The sequence below is a fragment of the Podarcis filfolensis genome (genome assembly GCF_964270895.1).
Source record: "Podarcis filfolensis genome assembly, chromosome: Z".
NCBI lineage: Eukaryota > Metazoa > Chordata > Lepidosauria > Squamata > Lacertidae > Podarcis > Podarcis filfolensis.
The window spans coordinates 20,312,323-20,335,417 of NC_139617.1; the positions used below are offsets into that span (position 1 = coordinate 20,312,323).

A 23,095-nucleotide genomic window follows, 5' to 3' on the forward strand; every position below is an offset into this window, starting at 1 on the left:
CTTCCAGAACCGAAATAAACAGTAATGGGGAAATCGGGCAGCCTTGTCGTGTACCTTTTTCAATTTTAAACTCTTCTGTAACCACATTGTTAACTATCAGTTTAGCCTTTTGTTCTGAATATATTGCCTCAATCCCGTTCTCAAACCCCCGTCCCACTCCCATTTCTTTTAAATTCCCCTTCATAAATTTCCAAGATATGTTGTCAAAGGCTTTCTCCGCGTCTATAAAAATTAAAACTGCTTTAGTGTTTATGTTTGTTTGTAAAAGTTCCAATATGTCTATGATGTTCCTTGTGTTAGTAAACATATGTCTGCCCGGGAGAAAGCCTGCCTGGTCTTTATGGATTATCTCACTTAAAACTTTCTTAAATCTTCGTGCCAAAACATCTGCAAATATTTTGTAATCCACATTTAAAAGGGAGATGGGACGGTAATTCTTGAGTTGTGTCTTTTCAGTTTCTGACTTTGGAATCAATGTGATAAATGCTTCTTTCCACGATTCAGGCGCCTTCTTCCCCTCCATTATTTCATTACTGACCTCCAACAAAGGTTGTATCAAATAATCCTTCAATGTCTTATAGTAGTTAGAGGTCAGTCCATCTGGCCCTGGTGATTTGCCCTGTTTCAGACTCAGGATGGCCTGTTCAATCTCTTGTCGTGTTATTTTGCCATTTAAAATTGTTCTATTTTCTTCTGACAGCTTTGCTAATCCATTTCTCTCCAAAAATTGTGTAATCTCTATTTCATCTTGTGGCCCTTGAGTATATAACTTTTTAAAATACCTCTGGAAGCACTTTCTAATCTCTCCCGGGTTCTGAATGTTCCTTCCTTCAACCTCTAAGTTTGTTACTGTATTTAATCTTTGTCTCCTTTTCAACTGCCAAGCTAGCAGTTTCCCACATTTATTTGCCGATTCAAAAGTTTTTTGTTTCATTGTTTTAATCTTCCATTCTATTTCCTGATTTATCAGCTTGGAATATTGCGCCTGGTAAAGTTTAATTTCTCTCAGAATCGGTTGGGACTTCGGGTTAGATCTTAACTTCTTCTCCAACTCTTTGATACTTTCCAGAATTTTATCTTTCTTTTCATTTTGCAGTCTTTTCTTTAAGGAATTCTGTTGAATCAAGAACCCTCTCATCACAGCTTTACTTGCATCCCAGATAGTTCTTTTTTCCACCGTAGTGTTCAAATTAATCTCAAAATAATCCTTTAAGGTTTTTTGGGCCTTCTTTACAATTCTTTGGTCTCTAAACAGGCCATCATTCATCTTCCATCTAAAGGAGCCGATTGGGATCAATGTCATATCCATTCTCAAGGCGTTATGGTCGGAGCATGTTTTGGGGCAGATTTCCACCTTCCTCACCTTAGGTGCCAGACTTCTAGTTATCCATATTTGGTCGATTCGTGTCCAAGTCAGTTGAGCTTCAGAAAAGAATGTTCCTTCTCTTCCCAGGGGGTTTCTAACTCTCCAGATGTCAACCCAGTCCATATTGTCAGTCATTTCAAAAAAGGTCTTAGGTAGTCTTCCCTCTTTAGTAATGTTCTGGTTCTGTGACTTATCCATATTTGTTGATACGACCCCGTTCATGTCCCCCATCATGATGACGTTGTTGTAATCCAGATAATCCAGCATGGTCTCGTGCAACTTCTTATAAAAATCCGATTTTCCTTCATTTGGAGCATAAATTCCTAATATCAAAATTTTTTCTCCTTGATACTGTACTTCTATTGCGAGGATTCTTCCACTTTCATCTTTAAAGAGAAATTTTGGTGAAAGGCTCTCTTTTGCATAGATCACTACACCTCTCTTTTTAACTGTATCCGATGATATAAATTCTTGACCAAGCCTTTTATTTATTAACACCTTTCTATGGAGCCTAATCACATGTGTTTCTTGTAAGCATATAATGTCCAATTGTTCCTTTTTTAAAATATGAAAAATTTTAGACCTTTTTTCGGGACTGTTACAGCCATTTATGTTCCAGCTCAAAAGCTGCAGAGACATCCTGGATAGGTCTGGTTATTCTTTCTGGGGTGGTACCTTGTTCTCCGGTCCTTGAGGATCCGAGGGGGCGGGCTCCTCTGGAAGTTCTGGCGCTGGCAATCCAAGTCCTTTGTGGAGGTCTTCTCCGTGTGCTCCCAAAAACTTGTCTCTATCTTCCACTGTTTTGATTTTGATCTTTCTCCCTCTGTAGGTAAAGGATAATCCTTGTGGAAACTCCCACCTGAAGATAATTGCGTTGCTTCTCAACAGTCTTGCCAATTCCGTGTAGTTAGATCTAAGGTCCAGCAACTGCTTAGGAATGTCCTTGTAGATTTCAATTCTCTTGCCCAAAATGTCTAGTGACTTTTCGTAGTGCAGGCCCAAAATCTTGTCCCTTTCCTCCTTTGATCTCAGTGTTATCAAACAATCTCTGGGCTTCTCTGTCCTTCTGACTCTGCCAAGCCTGAAAGCAGATACAATTTTAAAGTCTTTTTCCTCTAACTTCCAAAACTTGGCAAATTCCTTAGTTAGAAATTCAATAAAATTATCTTCTTCCACCTCTGGTATTGACCGTATCCTCAAGTTGGTCTCCCTGTTTCGCAGTTCTGTCATCAAAAAGTAAATCTGATGTTCTCCAACTTGTTTGCTGAGTGGTCTTACTTCTTTCTCAAGTTCTTCCAATCTTTGACTAGTATCTTCAGCCAGTTTACGATTTTCACCTACAGCCTCCTTTAATTCTCCAATAGACTGGGCATTCTGTGCAACTTGTCCAGTCAGCTTATTCAAGCTTTCTGTGTTCTGTTCAATTTTAGCTGTATGCAAATCAGCCTTCTTGTCCAGAGCCTCCAGTTTCTCCAAAATTTTCTCCAAGACAGAGCTACTTGTCCCTGAAGCCATATCTCCCAGGTGCAGCTCCTCTGTCTCACCCTCCCCTGCCTGTATTAGGGAGGCCGCCTCTATGTCTGGAGGCAAAGTGGAAGGCAAGGCCGGCACAGAAGATCTACGCTGTGAGGCTGCAGATAAAGTTAGAGTTGTTTGTTTAGTCCTTCCTCTTCTCCTTGCGCCACTCATTCCAAAGTTATCTGTAATCCAAGGTCAATCCAAGTTGTTCCCATGAGAAAGCAGAGTCCCAGATACAATAGTCAAACAGAGGCCGGGAAAGGGAAAGTAAAACAAAGTCACTGCTGTAAGTCCAAAATCCTCTAGAGGGAGCTTAATACGTCTTCAGGGAAAAGATCAAATCCAAGTTAAACTTATAAATTTAAATCCATGTCCATCGCCTCCACAATGTATTATTTTTAGCAGAGTAAAACTTAAAGCGAAACAGTGTTTCTTACAGTGCCTTGACTGCAACAGTTTCAAAGTATCCAGTTCCAACTCAGAATGTTTCAAAACCTGAATTCAATGTATCCAAAGTTGCAAACTGGTGCTCATCCAGGCAGCTCCAGCACCAGAGATTCTTATTTATTTTATAATCCACTGGTGCCACAGAAGAAGGATATCAATGCACCCCGAATATAACCAGCAAAAGTCAATAGCTCAAAGTCTTTCACTCAGAAAACTGCTTTAACAGGGTGCCAGCATTTAGTTAACGCATAACTTTTTGTCTCCACTCCTCCTGCTCTTTGCTTAAAGTTCAGTATAGCGGGAGATGGGCTTCCTGCTTATCCTCACTCCGTTTTCAGCCAGATTTCAACTTTTTTAAAAAAGTTTTAAAAGTTTCATAAAGTTCTCAAAAAGTTTCAGAAAGTTGACAAAAGTTTCAGAAAGTTTTCAATGTCCAAATTTACTCACGGGTTGTAGTTTCCAAAGTTCAGAAAAGTTGCAGGAAGAAAGGACAGCGCTGACCGGCAACAGCAACGCGGCTTCACTTCGCTGTTTGCGCAACGACCCACAGCGCCGCTACCCCCTCCGCGATCCGGAGCCCCTTACGGGGTCCCTTCAGCGTTTTGGGGGCTGCTTCTGGCGCCCGCCGGGTCCCGAGACCACAGGCTTCTGCCACCTGTGGTTTTCCTGAATGGGTCTCCGCTTCGCCGTAGCGGACGACCCGTTTACAGCGGAGCTCCCTTCTCCTTACTCGGAGAAGGCAGCCATTACCGGTCGCGCCGCCTCCGGAAGTCCGCGTTCCTTCCCAAACTTTGCTTCCCAGTTTTTGTTGGGCTCCAATCCCCATCATGCCCAGAACAGCCAGTGGTGGATCTTGGAGTCCAGCAACAACTAGGAACCCAAGCTTGGAAAAGGCTGCAATGGGGACTGGTTCTCAGCATTCAAAGAAACCCAGTCCCCTTTTTATAATTATCTCTGAACCAATGAACTCAATACAAAGCAGTAAAATGGAAGTGGGGAGCTGATGTTGCAAAGTCCACTTTCCATCATCCCTACTCAGCAAGGCCAATGGTCAGAGTGGATGGGAACTGAGAGTCCAACAAGATCGGGGGGGGGGGCATCATGTTGCAAAGCAGATCCTTGAAGTCGGGCAATGAATAACTAGGTGCTAGACAACCCCTTTTAGCATAACACCTGCACAGAGTGTAACAAGAGCTTTTAAGACATGCCATCCAAAGCTGTCCCTGCATTACGGCTAAAAAAAATGAGTCCTTCCATGTCTCTCTCTCTCTCTCTCTCTCTCTCTCTCTCTCTCTCTCTCTCTCCAACTCTCCCCTCCCAATTCAAAACTGTCCCTTTAACACATCACTCCTAATTAGATGATTACTGCTTGGAAGGGCAGGAGATAAGTCATTTGCATAATTTAATCATAAAGAGAAGTTAAAGATACAGATTTTGCTGTTCGTTTGTACAATTATCTTCCCCAGCCCAGAGGCGGGCAGGTGGGGGGGGGGGGAGGAAGAGAAGAGAGAAAAGGGGAGGGGGAGATATTAATGTGATTAAACAGTATTTCTGCAAAACAGGCAACTGTGTGTCCTGTATTAAAAACAGAGCTAGAGGCAAATGAAAGATTAATTTCAGAAGACAATCAATTTTATTCTACATGACTGTAATAAATAACAGCTCATCTGCAGACAAGTCATTAGGCCTTGGGTGGGTACATGTGTCACAAAGTCTAAATGACACACAAGGCTTGATATTCCACCCAAAGAGCATGTGGAATAAACAGTCCTCCAGCTGGCATTTCAACATAGACATTTAGAGGGCTTCTGAGAAATGGCAGCAAGAGCCAGATTAAGCAATAAGGAAAGGACTCTATAGGAAACAGCACCTCAGCCAACACATTACCTGCTCCTGTGTGTTACTTATCCCATTTCATATTTCATCCATTGACATCAAACTAACACAATGATATGAAGTCTATATGAAGTTGCAATCAATATGCAGGTATTTAATCTTCTGAATCTGGCAGTGTTGGAGGAAGTAATGGGCTGGATGAGAACTGATAAACTGAGTCTTAATGCAGATAAATGGAAGGCATTCTGGGTTGGTGGGTCTTGGGGACACTGAGAAGGCATCCTGTTGCTGATGTGGTTGAACTCTCCTTGAAGGCCTATGTGGAGGATTCAAAAGCCATTTGTATACCATTAGAGCATGGGTAGGCAAACTAAGGCCCGGGGGCCGGATCCAGCCCAATCGCCTTCTAAATCTGGCCTGCGGACAGTCCGGGAATAAGCATGTTTTTACATGAGTAGAATGTATGCTTTTATTTAAAATGCATCTCTGGGTTATTTGTGGGGCATAGGAATTCATTCATTATTATTTTTCAAAATTAGTCCAGTCCCCCAAAAGGTCTGAGGGACAATGGACCGGCCCTCTTGCAAGGGAAAATTATGTTCTGGTAACCTTCCGATTAGACTACTGTAATGTGTTCTATATGGGGCTACCCTTGAAGAATATCCAGAAGCTGCAGCTAGTGAAGAGTGCTGCCACCAGAGTTCTGAGTGGTTCACCAAGTCAAAATAATATAGCACAAATTCTGAAGAGAATAAGACATGAAACACAACCCTAAACATATTGACTCAATAATAACCTCCATTGAGTTCCAGTGGTGCTTAGTAACCAGTAAGTGAGGTTAGGGTTGTAGGATGAAGTTTATTTCCATACATCTGATGCGACAGCGAACTAATTTACAAAACTACACCTGTCGTCACCAGAAAGTAGAGAGGGTGGCCGTCTGTATGCTACATCATCTGCGATATTGCATGTATCATACAATCAATGTATTGTGTTTTATATCCAAACAGAAACAGCTGCATTAAAAAAAGAGAGAACATGCCAAGTCTGGGATTGTCGCGGGTTTTACAATAAGTAAAGGCGGCAACCTTCCCTAACAACAACTAAATTGCCTGGGGTCTCAGAGAGAAAGCTTCATGCCATAACAGTTATAACTGTTAATCCAATACACCTTTTATACAAACCAATAAATACACGAGTGGAAAAACAGCACAGATGTTCATCCCTAATGCAATCTCCATTCAATTTCCTAAGTGCGGTCCCTCTGTGCAAACTAGCTCAGCGTTATGTTTAGCTTGCAAATTCTTTTAATAAATAATGAATGCAATAAAACCAGTAGATCAATGGCAGGCTTGAGAAATCATAAAGGGGTTGAGGGGAGGGGGAAAAGGAGAAGCCTTTTGTGTTTGAGCTGTTACCGATTTAAAAAAGAAAAGAAAACTTTAATCCACAGGCAGATCAATATTACTCTTTTCCTTTTTAACCCAGTGCATAAATAGCGTGTTGTCTCTAACTGCAGTTTAAATGCTGTTACCAGAGATCAGCCACGAGGAACCCGATATGATCACTGCACACAACAGTAATTGAACATTTTGTAAAGCTTTAAACGTTTGCGAAACTACATTAGAACTACTGATAAGGAGCAGAATATATATATATATATATATATATATATATATATATATATTCCTAAAAGGAAAAGAAATGTTGCATGGACATAAGAACTGCCGTTATGCTGTCAATTTAATTCTTTGGATTTTTTATTGAGAATTCATAGAGCTAGATCAAGAACATGGGTCTGGTGCAACGCACTGCAACAAGGAAAACAGGCTTAGAAGGTCAAAATAGCATACAGACATAAGAAACGTAATCTCCTTACTCTCACTTACGGCAGAGAGACGACAGAGAAGTTCATGTGAAAAAGGACATATACAAGGGATGCTATATCGCTAGGTCATTAATTACATGGATATAAAAAGGCACACACTGGAACCTTTCAGGGAGAGACCTAATGCCTTTAGCTGTGGTTATTAATATTTCTAATTCTCCAGCTGTAGAATTGGTGGGAAAAAGTTTCTCCCTGCACTCGGCTGCCTTTCAGAAGCGTGCGTTAACCGGTGGCCACGGAGAGCAAAACCGCACTGCCCCTAGGGATGTCTGTAATATATCAAGCAGAATAAATCTGTAATCACTGAGAACCATTACATGCTAGACTAGCTGTTGCACTTAGTAATTCATGTCTAATCAAAACACTCTTTTTAAAAAAAATTAAAATAAAAATTGCCCTGCACATACATAGCAAAGAATGTGCCCAGCTGCACCCCTGGAGCTTCTTTTCAGAGCACTAAGAATTTGTGGCTTTTCCAATCAGGTCTGTTCTTTCTTCACAACTTGTTGCATTCTCATCGCAGGGACAAGTTGTTGCTGAAACTGAGATTTTGAGGTCAATAGCAAAAAGAAAAAAGAAAAAAGAAAAAAATGCCTGCACAACAACTGAATGAGGTGTAGCGAAGGATTCCTACAGGATATATAAAGGGGCTTAATGAATGGGAAAGAGAACGCCTTTGGCTGCGGGCCTGTAAACAGTTAAGCTGCATGAGCCCCATTAACTTCAGCGGGATTTAAGCTGCTCCGTTGCATGCAGAACTGCAGACATAGGGTTGTATCTGCCTATGTCCAACTCAGAGCAGACCCATTGAAATTAATGGGTCTGGGTTAGGCATGCACATTGATTTCAATGGGTCTACTCTACATAGGGCTAGCATTAGCGGCAACCCTTTGTTTGGAACATCAAGAAGAATTTTACATTTGCTCAGGTGAAAACGCAGGTGAAGGCACAAGGCAAAAAAACCCTCCTCTTTACAAGTGTCTTTACACCAGTTATTCCATTTAATATATATTGCAGGTTTAAGCAGTTGAGGACGGGGTTTGTTTGTTTTTTAAAAAAAAGCTTGCATCAGGAGTAATGACTCCTATCTGAAATAAAGGGCTCAGATAAAAGAAACATCTACTCAAATCTGAAAGAGAGATGGAAAACTTCAACAGATGTAAGGAGGAGGACTTTGAAAGTCTCAGCAAAGGAAAAAACGCAAACACATCACAGCAATATCATCTATGACCATAGGACTATTTTAAATACCACTGGTTCAATGATGATAATGGAATTCCATTAGAAGATGTTCTCAAGTTCTGAACATTAAACTAAGCTATAGTTCTTTAGCTGAAGCATGGCTTAACCAGAGTTAGTTTTCTGGAAACAAACCGCAACAGTTTTTTGTTGGCTCATAAACCACGGCTTGTTTAACTGTGGTTTGGTGTTATGTCCAAGCCTAGCAGCCTCACTCAACCATAGTTCGTTTGGCCAGCCAACTCCAAATGCTCATCAAGCTATAGAAGCACAATGGAAGAGAAGCAGGAAAGTTTGGGTAGGCCTGGGTAGGCAACCTAGGGCCCGGGGGCCAGATCCAGCCCAATCGCCTTCTAAATCCGGCCCGCAGACGGTCTGGGAATCATCGTGTTTTTACTTGAATAGAATGTGTGCTTTTATTTAAAATGCATCTCTGGGTTATTTGTGGGGCATAGGAATTTGTTCATCCCCCCCAAAAAAAATATAGTCCACCCCTCTACAAGATCTGAGGGACAGTGGATCAGCCCCCTGCTGAACAAGTTTGCTGACTCCTGCTTTGGAGCATCTAGCCATAGTTCCTTTGCCTGTAAGATGGCTCACATTTTGCTGAACAACCTAGAGTTTTAAATCAGACCTTGCCAACCTGGTGCCCTCCATATTTTTTTGGATTACAATCCCCACCATACTCAGCCAGCATGGCTAAGTGTTGGGTGAAAGTGCAACCGGTAATTATTGGATTCCATGTTAATTACAAATTTAACTCAGCATGTTTGTTTTACTTATACTGTGTTTAATAAACAAACCTACAAGTGCTTTCGAAACTGTCAGACTGCCTTAATATCACATTTGAAATCAGCACCCATTTGTTGTTTCTAATAAACTTATTTTAAATATAAAATTTGCCATAGAAAAATAAAGCACTAGAAATTTTTTCCTCCCACATCATTTGGCAGGCCACTAAGGGCATGATCCAGCCAACTATGAACACTTTCTAAGCCCCATCAATTTCAGTAGGAGATGGACTGAAGTGCATGCTTAATCCCCCCTTGAAATTAACGGGATTTAAAAGTGTTCAACTATGGCTGAATAACATTCTAAAACCCTTAACGCAGACAGAAACAGATCCCATACAAAGTACTAGTTCCTCATATGTCAGTCATAAGGGTTGTGGGGGTGGCAGGGGGTCCGAAGAGGTCATTAAAATATTATAAGCCAGGTAATAAATTGAATTTAGTACGCTAGGGTGAAATGCTACAGTGCAATAACCAAGATATCTTTCCTTTTCCACCAGCATGTTTAGAATTTAAAATAGCATGCTCTGTTAAAAAAGCAGCAGCCGTCAGGGTACTTTACGCAACTTTATGATCTGTGATCCCAAGTGCTACTTCTGTAGGAAAAGTTACCAGAATGTGCCAGTCAACAAATGTTCATTCATTTCCAACCAAGGTATTGGTGCATGTGTGAGACCGTTTTAAATTAGTGTAAAATTGATGGATTCAAGAGAAGCAACCTAAGAAATGTCAAGTCCAACTGAATTAACCCCCACCTCCAAAATGAGAAAAGCCCACCCTCAGCCACGGCAACAAAAGCAATCAATTTAGTTCTGTTTTCAACATTTTCATTTTCAACATACTTAATCTTATATTACTTATCCTGGTCATCCTTTTTTTTTTTTCCTCCTCCTTTTCCTTTTGCAATGAAATATTAATGTTGAGAAAATGGTTACGCTATTAAAAGACCTTGTGCTATATTTAGATACATATATTGATTTCTGCCATTGTACAATAATTAATCATTCAGAAATAAATTCTTAAAAATTTAACCCTGACTTGCTGGCTAATCAAGAGGTTAATTCCCCTTCTTCACCCACCCTCCAGAATCATCTTACGCCACAGTTAAGTTTATGGCTTTACTTATGGTTTCCTCCTCTTCCTAAAAATACTGTTTTGGGGTTTTCTGGAGGAAAAATTGTGAGTTTTTTTCCCATTAGAAAACCTGGAGAGAGGGAGGGAGGGGGAGAGAGGTTACCGCCACTTTAAAAGCTTCAATCTCTTTGACATTGCTGGCAGTGTATGGGAACATTAATGCATCTGTCACGATAACAAGCTAAGAATAACATCTAGACATCAAACCGAGCAGAGAATCCATCTGAAGTGATTCATTCAGATCCGTCTCGTTGATTTATTAAACACAGGGCAACATCTGCAGCCTCACAGAGCTGCTTGGCAAAATTAATGCAAGATCAATTCAAATGGAGGGGGGGAGCGAAAAAGAGATAAATCAAAACACAATTTGCATTCAGTTCCACAATCAGGCTTATTGGGTGCAAATGCTCAATTTCCCTTGCCAGAGCCAATGAGTTTTAAAAGTGTGCGCGTTCTGATCCCTACATCTTTTCAGAATTGTCGGATTTGAAGTGACGCTGAAGAGTTCTTCTGCAGGTTGAGATGGTGAAAAGGAGAAAAAGAGATGCGGGGAGAGGGAAAAACGCTTCCAAAGACCTTTTGAATATGTGGCGATAACATCATTAATGCCTAATTATTTTGCTTTGGCTCCAGGAGCACAGAATGCCGTATTTTGGGGAGGGGGAGGAGAGAGGAGGTGGTAGGGAGAGTTTGTGAAGAAACTGCTTCCATAAAAACTCAAACATCTAATGGAAACGTACAAACATTTCCCTTTCAGGGGGGAAAGCATTTCATCTGCAGCTGGAGAAATCTAGAGCTCTCAGAAATTACAAGATTTGTTTTAAATCACTGTTCCTTCAAATTAGATTTCTTTATCAATGAGCCAGTAAGATATTCAGTGTGCTAAAGGCAAACAAATGCGAAAACTGTTCTGAAATGCACACACAGAAGCACATTAAATCTCTGGAGATATATATATATAGAGAGAGAAACAGTTTTATAAAGTATTGATAATTTCTCATAAGAGAATTGGGGGGGGGCTCTTTCTCCATGTCTCTAGACACGTAGGCTGCAATCCTAAACATATTTACTAGGAAGTAAATCTCATTAATTTCAGTGAAACTTGGTAAATAAGCTTATACATATGCTGGTAAAATAATGCTACTAACTATGCAAAGCATTTCTATAGTGTATATTCAGTGTTCAAGATGTTTCACACACATTGATTCTAACAGACGTGTAATATGGTGCTCAAATTTGAGGGAAAAGGCAGAACAAAACTAATCGTGTTGTCTTTTATACTGGCCCTTTTTGCTACTGTATTTCAAATGCCACGGAGGGGAAATAATTTGGCTAGTACAGGGAAGTTTCCCAGGATGTATTAAGCATCAGCTTTCCTTCTCATAATTTGACCACCACTGTAAGGTCGTTCAGTATTAATATTCCCATCTTACAAATGATAAGAGGTGGAGAGTAAGAGAACAGTGGTTTCCTAAAGCCACAAGGCTAATTTGTGGCAGGTTAAAGAATTGAACTGAAGGCTCACTTCTTAGCCACTGCATTACATGACCCCAAGACTGCCACCCCCAAATTCACATCCGTGCCCAAACCAGCAAAATTAACACTTTCCACATACAGCTTGGGGCAAGTTTAAATCCCTGCTGACAAATAAGGGAGAAGCATGCCATTTATTTAAGTGAGCATTGACGAACAATGTGTGCACTGAAATCTATAGAGTGGCGCATAAGTCCTGGAATTATAACTTTTTCTCATTAAAAAACCCCAGCAACTTTACTGGACTCCTTTTAACAGACCCTACAACTAGGAACAGTTAGAATAAAGTATGTACAGGCCATATTCAGGGGAGTTTCTTGGTGTTTGTTTTTTAACAATGCTTCCCCGTTATTAGGAGGGAAAGGAGCGAAAGGTTTAAAATTTACAACGTTCTTTGTAAAACTTGTTAGCTAATTTACAGTCTCTATTCTACCAATCACCCTTCTTTGCTTATGTGAGAAAAGTTTCTTCTAACACTGATTCTAAAATTCAGACTGCAAGTAAGAAACTTCTTGCAGTGCGATCCTATACATATCTACTCAGAACTCAATGGGGCTGACTTCTAATTAAGCACGTACAATATATTTCAGCCGAACACATGACCTTACCCACCTTGCCATTGGTGATAAGAGGTGAGAATAATAAACAACATGCTGACTGGTGGGATTTGAGACAACTCTAGAAATACATGCACAAAATTATATTCCTGCCATCTCCAAAAGCTGCATGTGCTCACACAAATATATGGGCACATAAGCAGATTATCATTGTCTGAAATCCTAACACATAAACAGCACCTTATTCTGAGTCAGACCACTGGTCCATCTTCCAACACACACTGGCACCAGATCCCAGCAGGCGAGAGTCTCTTGTCATCTTACCTGGAGACACAGGGTGTAGAACCTGGAACCTTCTGAAAAGAAGATGCTCTAGCACTGAGCTACGGCCCTTCCCCAACATTAAATTATAGCAGTGTATGTTTTCAACAGGACTTCCATGGAACACTCAAGATCTGAGTGCATGAGATGCTTGCTATATTTTGTCACAAATTCAGTAGCTGAGTTCCACTTTAAAAATCAAAGAGACACATAAGGAAACATTTCTCCCTTGGCTTAGCTTAAGGTACTCCTGTTTAATATTTCATCCTGCTGCACGAAAAGGATGTGAAACTTCAAAACAGCTTTTCAAACCCCCACTGAAGTTGACATTATATCAGGGCAATCTGAAGTGGCTGTAACTTTTTTGTTGTGGTGGTGATTGGTGAGCAAAACAGCCCATAACTTGACTTGTGCAATGACTGAGTGATATTTTTGAAGAATGCATACAGGAAAAAATTATCCCACCTGCTCAGTAATATCATCTTGACAATTTCACTTTCCAGGTGCAGGCACTGAATTAGTGTAAGTGACCCTGCAAGAGGAAACTGTTGGATTCATCTTATAAGCGTGGATCTAACTCAGAAATGTTGACATAAGAGAAGATTCTAGTACATATGATCCACACATGAAATGACACAGATTTGAAATCAAGATCTGAAGTAGATTTGTTTTGATGGATGGATTCATTTGATCTGGTGGCTGAGTCAAAACTGAAAACAAGTATCTCACAGGATGATTAATATAAAAATGCCGCAATTCATTTCCACAAGATTGATAATTGCTATCAGAACAACTTGATCAGAGGGTTGAAATTAAGCAGAAAGCAGAAACAATTAGAAATAATAGCTACAAGGGCCACTGACTTAGCTGTAGGAGCAGACTTGAAAAAATCTAACTAGCAAAACGCACATAACAGTTTTGAGTTTTTCCTGTTTCACTTTGGGAGGCAGCAGCTGTTTTTCCCTATCTCTGTATTCCCTATCTGCTGCGCAAATAGCTCTCCCATATTCACATTTTCTGTTTCTCCATGTTTCCAAGCCTCTTGCTTTTAGGCTGCCCCATCAGATTTATCCATTATTACACCCGATTTCATAACTCTCCTCCAGCAGGTTTTGTCAATGGCTCAAAAGAGCCCATCTCCCACTCAGTGCCAACTGGACCCAAGAATGTCAAAAGACATTTGTTAAGAACTTTGCAATTCCCACTGGATTTTTTGCAGTTATGTTGTCAGCAAAATGTGCTGCCCTGTTAACAAAGGGCAGTGGTCAACTAGCATGGTGCCGGACACAAAATTAAGAACCAGGAACCGGATCTTAAGCAGGCAGGACAGTAAATCTACTGGTAGATCTTCCTATTTATATTGGACCAGCAAAGATTCCTGTCCCTTAATTGTTTAGCAAGGACAGCAACAAAAAAACTTTTCCCCCTTCTCCCCCCTCCCGAAAAAGTACTGTGAAATGAAGGAAGGTAGGAATAACTAAGAGTGAACCAAAAGCTCCCTTGAATTCCGTACTTAAAAGAAAACCCTGGGCTCAGAATTGTTTTATTTCAAAGTGCTTGTATGCTGCACTTGACTACAGTGGGGAGATTTCAGAATTCTAGTAAAACACCAAGAAAGTCCTGCAAGCCTGAAGTCTGCATCCCTCAATCTAAAGAACTACCCAGGAATTTGAGCCAACCTGTGAAATTTTAAACTCTTTATTCTTTAAACAGACCCCCTGCCCGCCAGCCATATCACAAATTGATTTGAGAGTCACCAAGCAGTTTGTATATGGCATGGGAGCACCACCTTTGGATGAGTAGATCAGATCATGATTTGGAGTTACTTAGTGTGTAAGTAGATTTCACCTGCTAAATAAAAGCTAGGCATTTTATATGCAGTGTTCTCCATTTGTTTGAACCTCAGACTTTGCATATAAACAATCAACCCCGAAGTAGAATTCGTTCCGTCACATACGCACCTAAATTACTGAATAGATATGGATGTGAGCAAGAGTTAAGCGCTCTGAGCAGCTCTAGAATTTTTACCTGTTGCCAAACCAACAATTAACATGGTATGATCAAGAGCCTAGTCTTGCAGAAATTATCAGTTTCTAAGGGAGTAGGACACTTCCCCAGCAAGTGCAGAATGTGTTTTATCCAAGTCCCACTTTTGTACGTAAGATCAGCACTTTCCTATAGTAACATGTAACCAACCACCAGGCTCCTATTGCGGACAAAAAAGTTGCAAAACATTTACCTCACAATGAGTCACAATAGACCTAATCAAACTGCCATGTGGTTTTTTCAACTAACACATGCTTTATCTGCTCATGTGCAAATGTATAATAGGTTTTTAACGCAGGTCCTTCCCTAAAGAAGAAGATGGGAGTGGGGAGGAATCTAATAAAAATTATTTAATAGTTTCAGGTTTTAGGATCCAATGCAAGCTTTTATTTATTTATTTTCATCATAGAGTACTGAAGATTCTTGCTTACATTGCATGCATTTCTTTATCAATTAATAATGGAATTAAGCACCCTAAAATTTGAAGAAGCTTCTTCACAGTTTCCTGGACCTGAGCTGCTTTTAAACAGTTCCACAGGAGATGACAGAACAGACCCTCCTAACTCACTGGGCTAACTAGCTCATGATATTGCTCCAGAATTATGCTAAGCAACAGTTAGTCTATAAACTCTCCTTCAGTTCTTAGGTTCCTATCTCACAATGCTCTCTTGTGAATTTCGCCCCACTTCATTTGCAGCACTAATGAACTGCTTCAGCATCACAAGTTATGTTCACAACCTCTAGCAAGATCCTAACAGGTAAAGTTTCACAGAAAATAGTATCTAACAGGGAACTTTCAGAGGAAGATGAAGTATGTGTGTGCTGTTTTGATGCAAAGAAGTATATCCTTTCATGCACGTTAAAACTATTGCAAAAATGATTGCCAAACAATTGCAAAAGAAAAAGAAATTTATTACTACACATTTGAAAAGCGCACTTCTCTCCTTTTAACATTCACCACAACTGTGAACCTTGTTATTCTCTGGACAAGGATACCAGATACATGAACATCTCAACCCCGTATATTCTATCACTATTAGGAAAAGTTGGGACACACTTCTTTGCATAATGTAATTCAGCCACAATCTCCTTTGGGCAAAGAGCATCCTAATGAGGACAGAAAATTTAGGGTCAATGAGATTTAGGGTCAGTGATTTGAAGAGACCATATGGGGGTCTACACCAGGCAGAGCTGGTCCAATGAGACTTTCACTGACAGGGAAGAAGCACCCACAAATTCCAGATTCTGGAATGACCAACTTTGTGCCACGTTTGGAATCTTACAACACAGAGAAATTGGTGCAATTTTTTTGTGTGGGGGGGATGAATACAAAGAGAGACTCCCTGGCCTGCCACACCATTTCACCTACTGCACCAAGGGTACATGACAGCAGACACCAAGGTGCCCCTGGGGGCTTTTAGTTGCTTATACCCCAATAATGCTACCTGGCAGGGCAGGCGTTCAGACCACACACTATACAAAACTAAGGAAAATGTGGCAGAGGGGAAAAGAACGATCCATGTTGAATTTATCCTGAACAGGATAAAGAAGGAGGTGGGGGGGGACCGGGGGGGGGACCCTCCCCACTGACAAAAACTTGTCAGGAAAAACAAAATGAAGCCAGGAAGCACCTCACGGCTCCTGCAGCTACTTTTCCTAAAACTCAGGTGCAGGTATGCTCACCTGCTGGTTCGTTTAAGCTGAAACCCTAAATACACATGTTCCTAATATGACATGCTAATTATTACATCGTAAGGGCTGCAATCAGATAACCACGTACCTGGGAACAAGGCCCACTGAACTCAATGGGATTCACTCCTGACTGCACTTTTAGGCTGTGATCTTATGCGCACTCTATCTGAACGCAAGTCCCATTGAGCTGAATGGGAGCTACTTCTGGGTAGACACAAATAGGGTTTCATTATCAAAAGGAAGAGGCTGGTCCTCAATGTTGAAAACTTTACCACTTTTTACAGATATAGAAGTTGCATTCCTTTCGTTTGAACTTACTTTCTGGTAAGCGCATCCTAAATCCCCTACTCCTAACCCTATTTGCTTGGGGAAACAAAATCTGCTTGTTCCAGTCAAAGTAGCTTACTTTCAAGGAAGCTAAGTTTTAAACAACCACTCTTTAAATGCCTGCAGTTGGAAGTAAAGGTTGCTGAAATCAACAAGACATTCCTCTTAAGTGCACCCAGTGATGTTCAAAGAACTATATTGCTGATGCTAAGTATTCCCCCTCTGAAAATGTTTCTACCCTTGGAGAATTTTCCTACCAAAGTGCGTAATATTGATCACCAGGCAAATATAAAACCCATCATTTATATACAGGTACTAGGATACTACCCACAGAACCAGTGTCCAACATAATGTGTGAATTGGCCATACATCCCAGTGTTTCCCACTCAGTTGCAGGTAACAGCACCCAGCACGGGGCACCCGTGATAAATGCATTTGTCTGAACATCTACTAAGCATTAGATGTACTGGGTCAAATCTGGCCAATTTTGATAAGCACTACTCCTGACTAAGATTGCCTACAGCTGCAGCCTAATTTACTCCTAAGTAAGTTTGCCTACAGCTGCAGCTTGTTCGCTTCCACGCAAACAAGCCCCACTTAGGATTTCTGTGAGCTAATGTCCAAGTAGGTCTGCTCAAATCTACCCCAAATCATCAGTGATGAGGAGCACATGCTTTCCTACCAACTCCCATCACTTACAATGCGGTTAAACTTTCAGAAGTTAAGTTTGCTTACGGTTCCAACCCACCCTCCACCCCCGGCCCACTGATTTTAATTGCAACTCCTCAGGCAAGTCCCTTCCAAAGCGTTTTAAAATAACTCCCTCGTTCCCTTCCAAATAAACTTTTTTCTTTCTTAATCAAAACCCAAGCAAGTTGCACTTCACAAAGACCTGTTTGCATCTCTCACATCTGTGGTTCCTTACTCCCTCATTTTCCTGTTTCAAGCAAATTGGACAAGGCTTAAAACTTTTTTGTGCACACGTGGGATCTTCAAAACACAATTCTCTTGACCTGCCCTAGGACTTTGCAATTAGATGGATGTCGGATTTATACAGAACTGTGATCTGATGCAAAGGAAAAAAGCAGGGTACCCTACTTTTTAAAGGAAGCATCACAGAAACCTAACGGGATTTGTTCCCAAATAAAAAAGCGGGTGATTTTAAAAAGAAAAAGAAGCAGCACGCAGCATCCATTCAGCTTCAGGAAGACAACGAGCTAAACACTTGGGATACTTTCGATGTCCTACTCAGCCACGGAAAGGGGCGCTTCCCTCAAACGGACCCGGTTTTTGCAGGGAAGGGAGCCGTGGCCGGAGGGACTCGGACCTCTCTGCTCCTCACTACGGTCGGGACCCCGGTGGAGGGGGAGGCCTGAACCGCCATATCCTATGCCCCCCCAAAAAATACACCCCTCACAGGCACAAACCCCCGCACGCACGCACGCGCTCTCTCTCTCTCTCTCACTCTCTCACCTGGCATTGGTGCAGTCGTTGTACAAAGTTTCGAAGTCCTTCCTCGTGATGAGTTTGCAGCGGTTGACGCCGGGCTGGATGGCGCCCAGCCCGCGCAGGATACGCACTTGCTCCACGGTGCACACCACGGGCGCGATGTCCAGCCTCTTGAGTTTGGTGTAGACGGTGTGCAGCCCTCCGACCAGGTGCTTGAGGAAGAGGTCGAAGACCTGCGGCAGGCAAATCAGCTCCTGCCCGTCCACCAGGAATGAAGCCACCTTCACCCCGTGCAGGTCGACCATCTTGCACTCGTTCCCGCCGCCGCCGCCGCCACCACCACCTCCTCCTCCTCCTGCTCCAGCTCCGCTGCCCGGCACGCCAGTGGCGGCGTTGGCGGTGCTGGCGATGAAGCTGTGGATGAGGCTGCTAGTCAGGCGCGGGGACTCCGACGGGCTGGAGGGATAGAGCGCGTCCGCCCGGAACAAGCCCCCAGCGCTGGCGGCGGTGCTGGCGCTGCCGGTGCCGCCGCTGCCCCCGCTGCCGCCGCCGCCGCTCGAAGTTGCCGGGATAATCGGGGGAGAAGACACGGCCATGCTTTCTACTCCGCCCCGGGCGCCTGGATCATCGGCGGCGGCGGCAGCGGCGGCGGCAGCTACAGCATCCAACCTTGCCGGCTCCACTTTTCCACCCGAAACTGTTTGCAACACTCGAGGAAACGGAGGAGACCGAGACGCAGAGCGAGAGAGGAGAGAAAGGGGAAGAAGTGGGGGAGAGGGGAGGGAAAAAACACCTCGCGCGCACTCCCACGACCCAGCCGCTCGCGGAGTCGCCTCCCACTTCCCAGCGAAGGGGCGGAGGAGGAGCGCGGAGCGGCAGCGGCCGGCGGCCAATGCGACGCGTCGGGGTCTCAGCCTGGCCGCCAGCCACTGGCTAAGGATGGAGAGGGAGGCGAGGCGGGGCGGGGCGGGGCCCTCTCTCCCTTGCCCCCGAGCGTTGGGTACCTGTGAATGGAGCGCCGGGACGCATCAAGAGGAGGGTACCGTTCCCACCCAGCTGGGGGAGGAGGGAAAGGGAAAGTGGAAGAGAGTTTGCGACCCGAGGTTGCGTTTTCTGGAAAAGGGCTGAGCGTTCTAGCTGTGGGAGTGAGGTGGGGGGGCGCCTTTTACCACTTAAGAGAAAGAGAAAACCGCGGCGAGAGATGGGGCGGGGGGGGCAGGAAAGAAAGTTAAAACTTGAGGTGTGGCGGGGAAGTTTGCGCGCGCCCCCGACCAGAGGCACAGGTGACTGGGAAATAAAGCCGCGAGCGCGCTTGAATTTTCAACCGGATTTCTGAGCCAAGTGCGCAAGAGGTGCTGTCTGATCCTGCGAGGGCGAACCTCCGCCGAGGATCTCGCTCAGTGGGACTTAAGGCATCCGACTGAGGGATGCGAGATATGGAGAGCTGCCGTCTCGTGCACGCTTAACCTAGGAATTAACTTTCTGAGTACTCACTCAGTGCACAACTGCTTCAATTCTGAAATCCTGTGCCACGTTTACCGGGGACAAAGCACCCTCGAACACAATGTGTATACTGTATACACTTATACATTTATTGCATTTATTATTACATTTATTTATTATTTATTACCCACCATCCTGGGATTTAATACCCACCACCCAAGCCTACATACATACATACATACATACATAGAATCATAGAATTAGAAGGGACCCTGCGAATCATCTAGTCCACCCCCCACCCCAGCAAGGCATGAATATGCAGTTGTTCCATATAGGGATCAAACCTGCAGCCTGGGCGTTATCAGCACGATGCCCTAGCCAACTGAACTATCCAGAAGATGTGGTTCACTAGTGGTCTTCCATCTTGACCAGACCCAGACTTACTTGGCCTTATTAAGGTAGTAGCCTCAAACCATACCCTGGAACCAGGACTTGCATTTGAGTAAACTTGAGCAAGATTGTGCTGTAAGTAAATAGGTTGGACTTTTCCTTTCATTATGTTAATCCCAAATCCACACTATCATACTATATTTATTAAGACCAACCAAAATATTGCCAAATCATTAGTTATTTTTTTAGTTCCCTAGAATTCTTCGTTTAGCTCAGATGAAGGGAATCTTTGGCCCTCCAGATGTTGCTGAACTACAACTCCCATTATCCCTGTATAGCATTTGCTGTGTTAACTGCGTGAAGCAGATGGGAGTTGTAGTTCAGGAGACAGCAGGAGTGCGGGTGCACTGGTGAATTTACCACTCTATGGAGGAAGGAATGGGGCAGAAATTTGATACAGTACTCATTTACAAGCAAATCTTTCAAATTCACAGTTTCCAAAACAGTATGTGAACCAAAATCCAAACTTATATAAATGTAGCAATGCAGATTTCCAATCAACCAACGATTACCCAAAATGCACATATTTGGGGAAAGTGTGCATTAAAATGAAGATATTAGTGAAAATAACACTCTGAATGCATTATGTTTTGGGAAATAGCTCACAAAAAGTGCACATTAGGGAAAACAGCATACAAAAATGTGTTTTTAGGGAGGAATCAGCACTAAAAATGCTAATAAGTTTTCATAAGGGTTTTAATAATATAGTAATAGTAATTGCTGCAGAAATGTGGAGAACAGAATTTAAAATGAGAAATGGATAAAACCGAAATTGTCAGATCCTGCTACTCCTGTTCCTCCCTAGCCCCTTTTAAGATTACTCTGCCCTTGCACCTACTAGACCTCCCACCTTCAGTGCAATGTACCCCTGGGTTTAGGATTCCAAAGCTACATTGCAGCCATTCTATCATTCATCTTCACAATAACCCACCAAGGGAGGTCATTGTGACACCCCCATTTCCCAAGAGAGAGAGAGAGAGAACAAAAGCTGAGAGATAGTGAGTTCAAACATTCCGAAGAATTCCTGGCCAGCCAAAGGATTTTGTCCCTCTTCTTATGTTTCATCCACTTTTAAGGTTTGTATCTTCAGCTGCAAACAACAAAAACAAAAACATGCAAAGGTCTTTGAGCAGGAAATATAAATCTGATTTATAGGTTTTGCATTGTTGTTGTTTTCCTTCCTTTCCTCCCTTTCAAGGAATTTTTGCTTGCAGATTAATGAGACTATCAAATTCCACTCTCTGGGATTTACCCCCCTCCCCAGCTTTGGACTGTTATGCCTTCCATAGGCTAAATATATTTCTAAATAAGGCTGAGTTTTTGCAAGGCCAGATGAAGTCTTGCGCATCACCCCCCCCAACTCCCTCCCACCCTGCATGTTAGAGTGGCATGCAGCAATATAAAATCATAAAGGCTGTAGTAAAAAACGGTACCCTTGAGAAGCGACTATCCATGGAGAAGAGAACTGCACTTACTCTAAGGAAAGGCTCAAGGTTTGTGAATTAATACCAGGCAATGGCCCAGCTCACCTGAGCATGGAAGAGCTGACTACATTAGTCCGCAGGATTATTTCCCATAATTTCTCAGGGTAAAACAAAGATGCTCCAACATATGACCCAGTTTTAATATATTGGCAGCTTTAAAAATACTCTGAATCTTTCGTGTATTGACTGTGTTCACACGTAAGGATGAGCCAAGTGATCAGAGATCATGGTTTGTAAACAAGGACACAATAAGAGTGCATTTCTGGTGGGTTTATACTGGACCATCCACACCTCATTCTGCTTTGTTAGTTGACCTGCGATGCTTCCCCAATGTTATTGCATTATTGTCACCTGGAGGGACACTCTTGCACCAAAAAAAGAAGGACATACACCTGGAACATCTGCCATATGAAAAGTTACAGGATTTCAGCAGAAATGCACCAGCTGGAAATGAAGCTATAGGTCTGCCCTGAACCCTGAAATGTTCCTGCCCTGAAAGCATGAACAGTGTTGAAAGCAGCATCGTGTACACCCGCTCCAGTTGCAGTCATGATCATGGGCACAAATCATCATGAATGCACAATAAAAAGGATTAGGCCCCTGGATCCAGGTGCCATCTTAATTTCCCCAGATTATGCATCACTTTGGACTCTTGAGAGAAGTGAAAATGTTGGTTAAAAATACTGCTGCTCCATTGCCACCAGGTAAGTCTGCCAGGGCTCACTGATGGAGAAGGGGGCACATTGCTCAGGGGCCCCTCAAACCTGTACCCAGCCCTACCTGTCATAATCTATAATTCAGGGGCAGGGGAACCTGTGGTTCTCCTGATGTTGCTGGACTATGGCTCCCATCATCCCTGACCATTGGTCATGCTGGCTGTGCCTAAAGAGAGGTGGAATCTAACAGCATCTTGGGGGGCCACAAGTTCAGACCAGTGGCCCATCTAGTGCAGCATCCTGTTCTCATAGTGGCTTATCAGGCTTAATTAGGCATGCAAGCCAGAGGTCTCCCTTCACACCTCTAGTCCACACTGATTTGCAGCAGCTCTTAGGGTTTCAGATGGGTCTTTCTACCTGCAAATGCCAGTGATTAAATATGGGAGTTTTTGCATGGTAGGTCTGGAGGTTCATACACATGCGCGCACACACACACACACACACACACAGAAAGAGAGATTCAGCAGTTCTGAAGTCTGGCCACTCCTGCTGTGAACTGAAGGCACCCTTTTCAACAGCAGCCTCCTGGGTCTGGCAGCTTATTTAGGCTCCCACCAAAATGGAGGCCCAGCAGCCGCACATCACAAGTGATAGTTCTTAATCTAATATATCTCCCCATTTGAGCTTTCGAAAACTAACTTTTAACCTCTCCGCTTGATATTGGCAACCGGTGGGAATATCAGAGCACTTTTCAGTACAAATAAAAAAAAATGGATTGACAGCATCCATACTACAAAAAGAGCAAGTAATTGGGATTTTGTTTTATAGCAGACAGAATAGTTGGGTTGGGGAGGGATTTGTGAGACTGCAAACTTCTGGGTCCCTTCAGACCCCAATACAGTGTACCTCTGGTTAAGA

The 23,095-nt window shown here is 42.8% G+C and overlaps 1 protein-coding gene across 9 annotated transcripts in view; it reads right to left on the minus strand.

Moving 5' to 3' along the window:
* The window catches only part of DACH2 (dachshund family transcription factor 2), a 333,515-nt gene that overhangs the window by 299,352 nt on the left and 11,068 nt on the right, over positions 1-23,095 (minus strand). For 2 of the 9 annotated variants that reach the window (XM_083595936.1, XM_083595935.1), the window contains exon 1: positions 18,169-19,000. The exons of 1 other annotated variant lie outside the window; for it this stretch is intronic. In XM_083595936.1, coding sequence (XP_083452062.1) covers positions 18,169-18,740 — 572 coding nt within the window. In that variant the 5' untranslated portion in view covers positions 18,741-19,000. Of the gene's footprint in view, positions 1-18,168; positions 19,041-23,095 lie in introns of those variants that run through there. 6 more of the 9 variants (XM_083595937.1, XM_083595938.1, XM_083595940.1 and 3 more) reach the window with 4 other exon arrangements.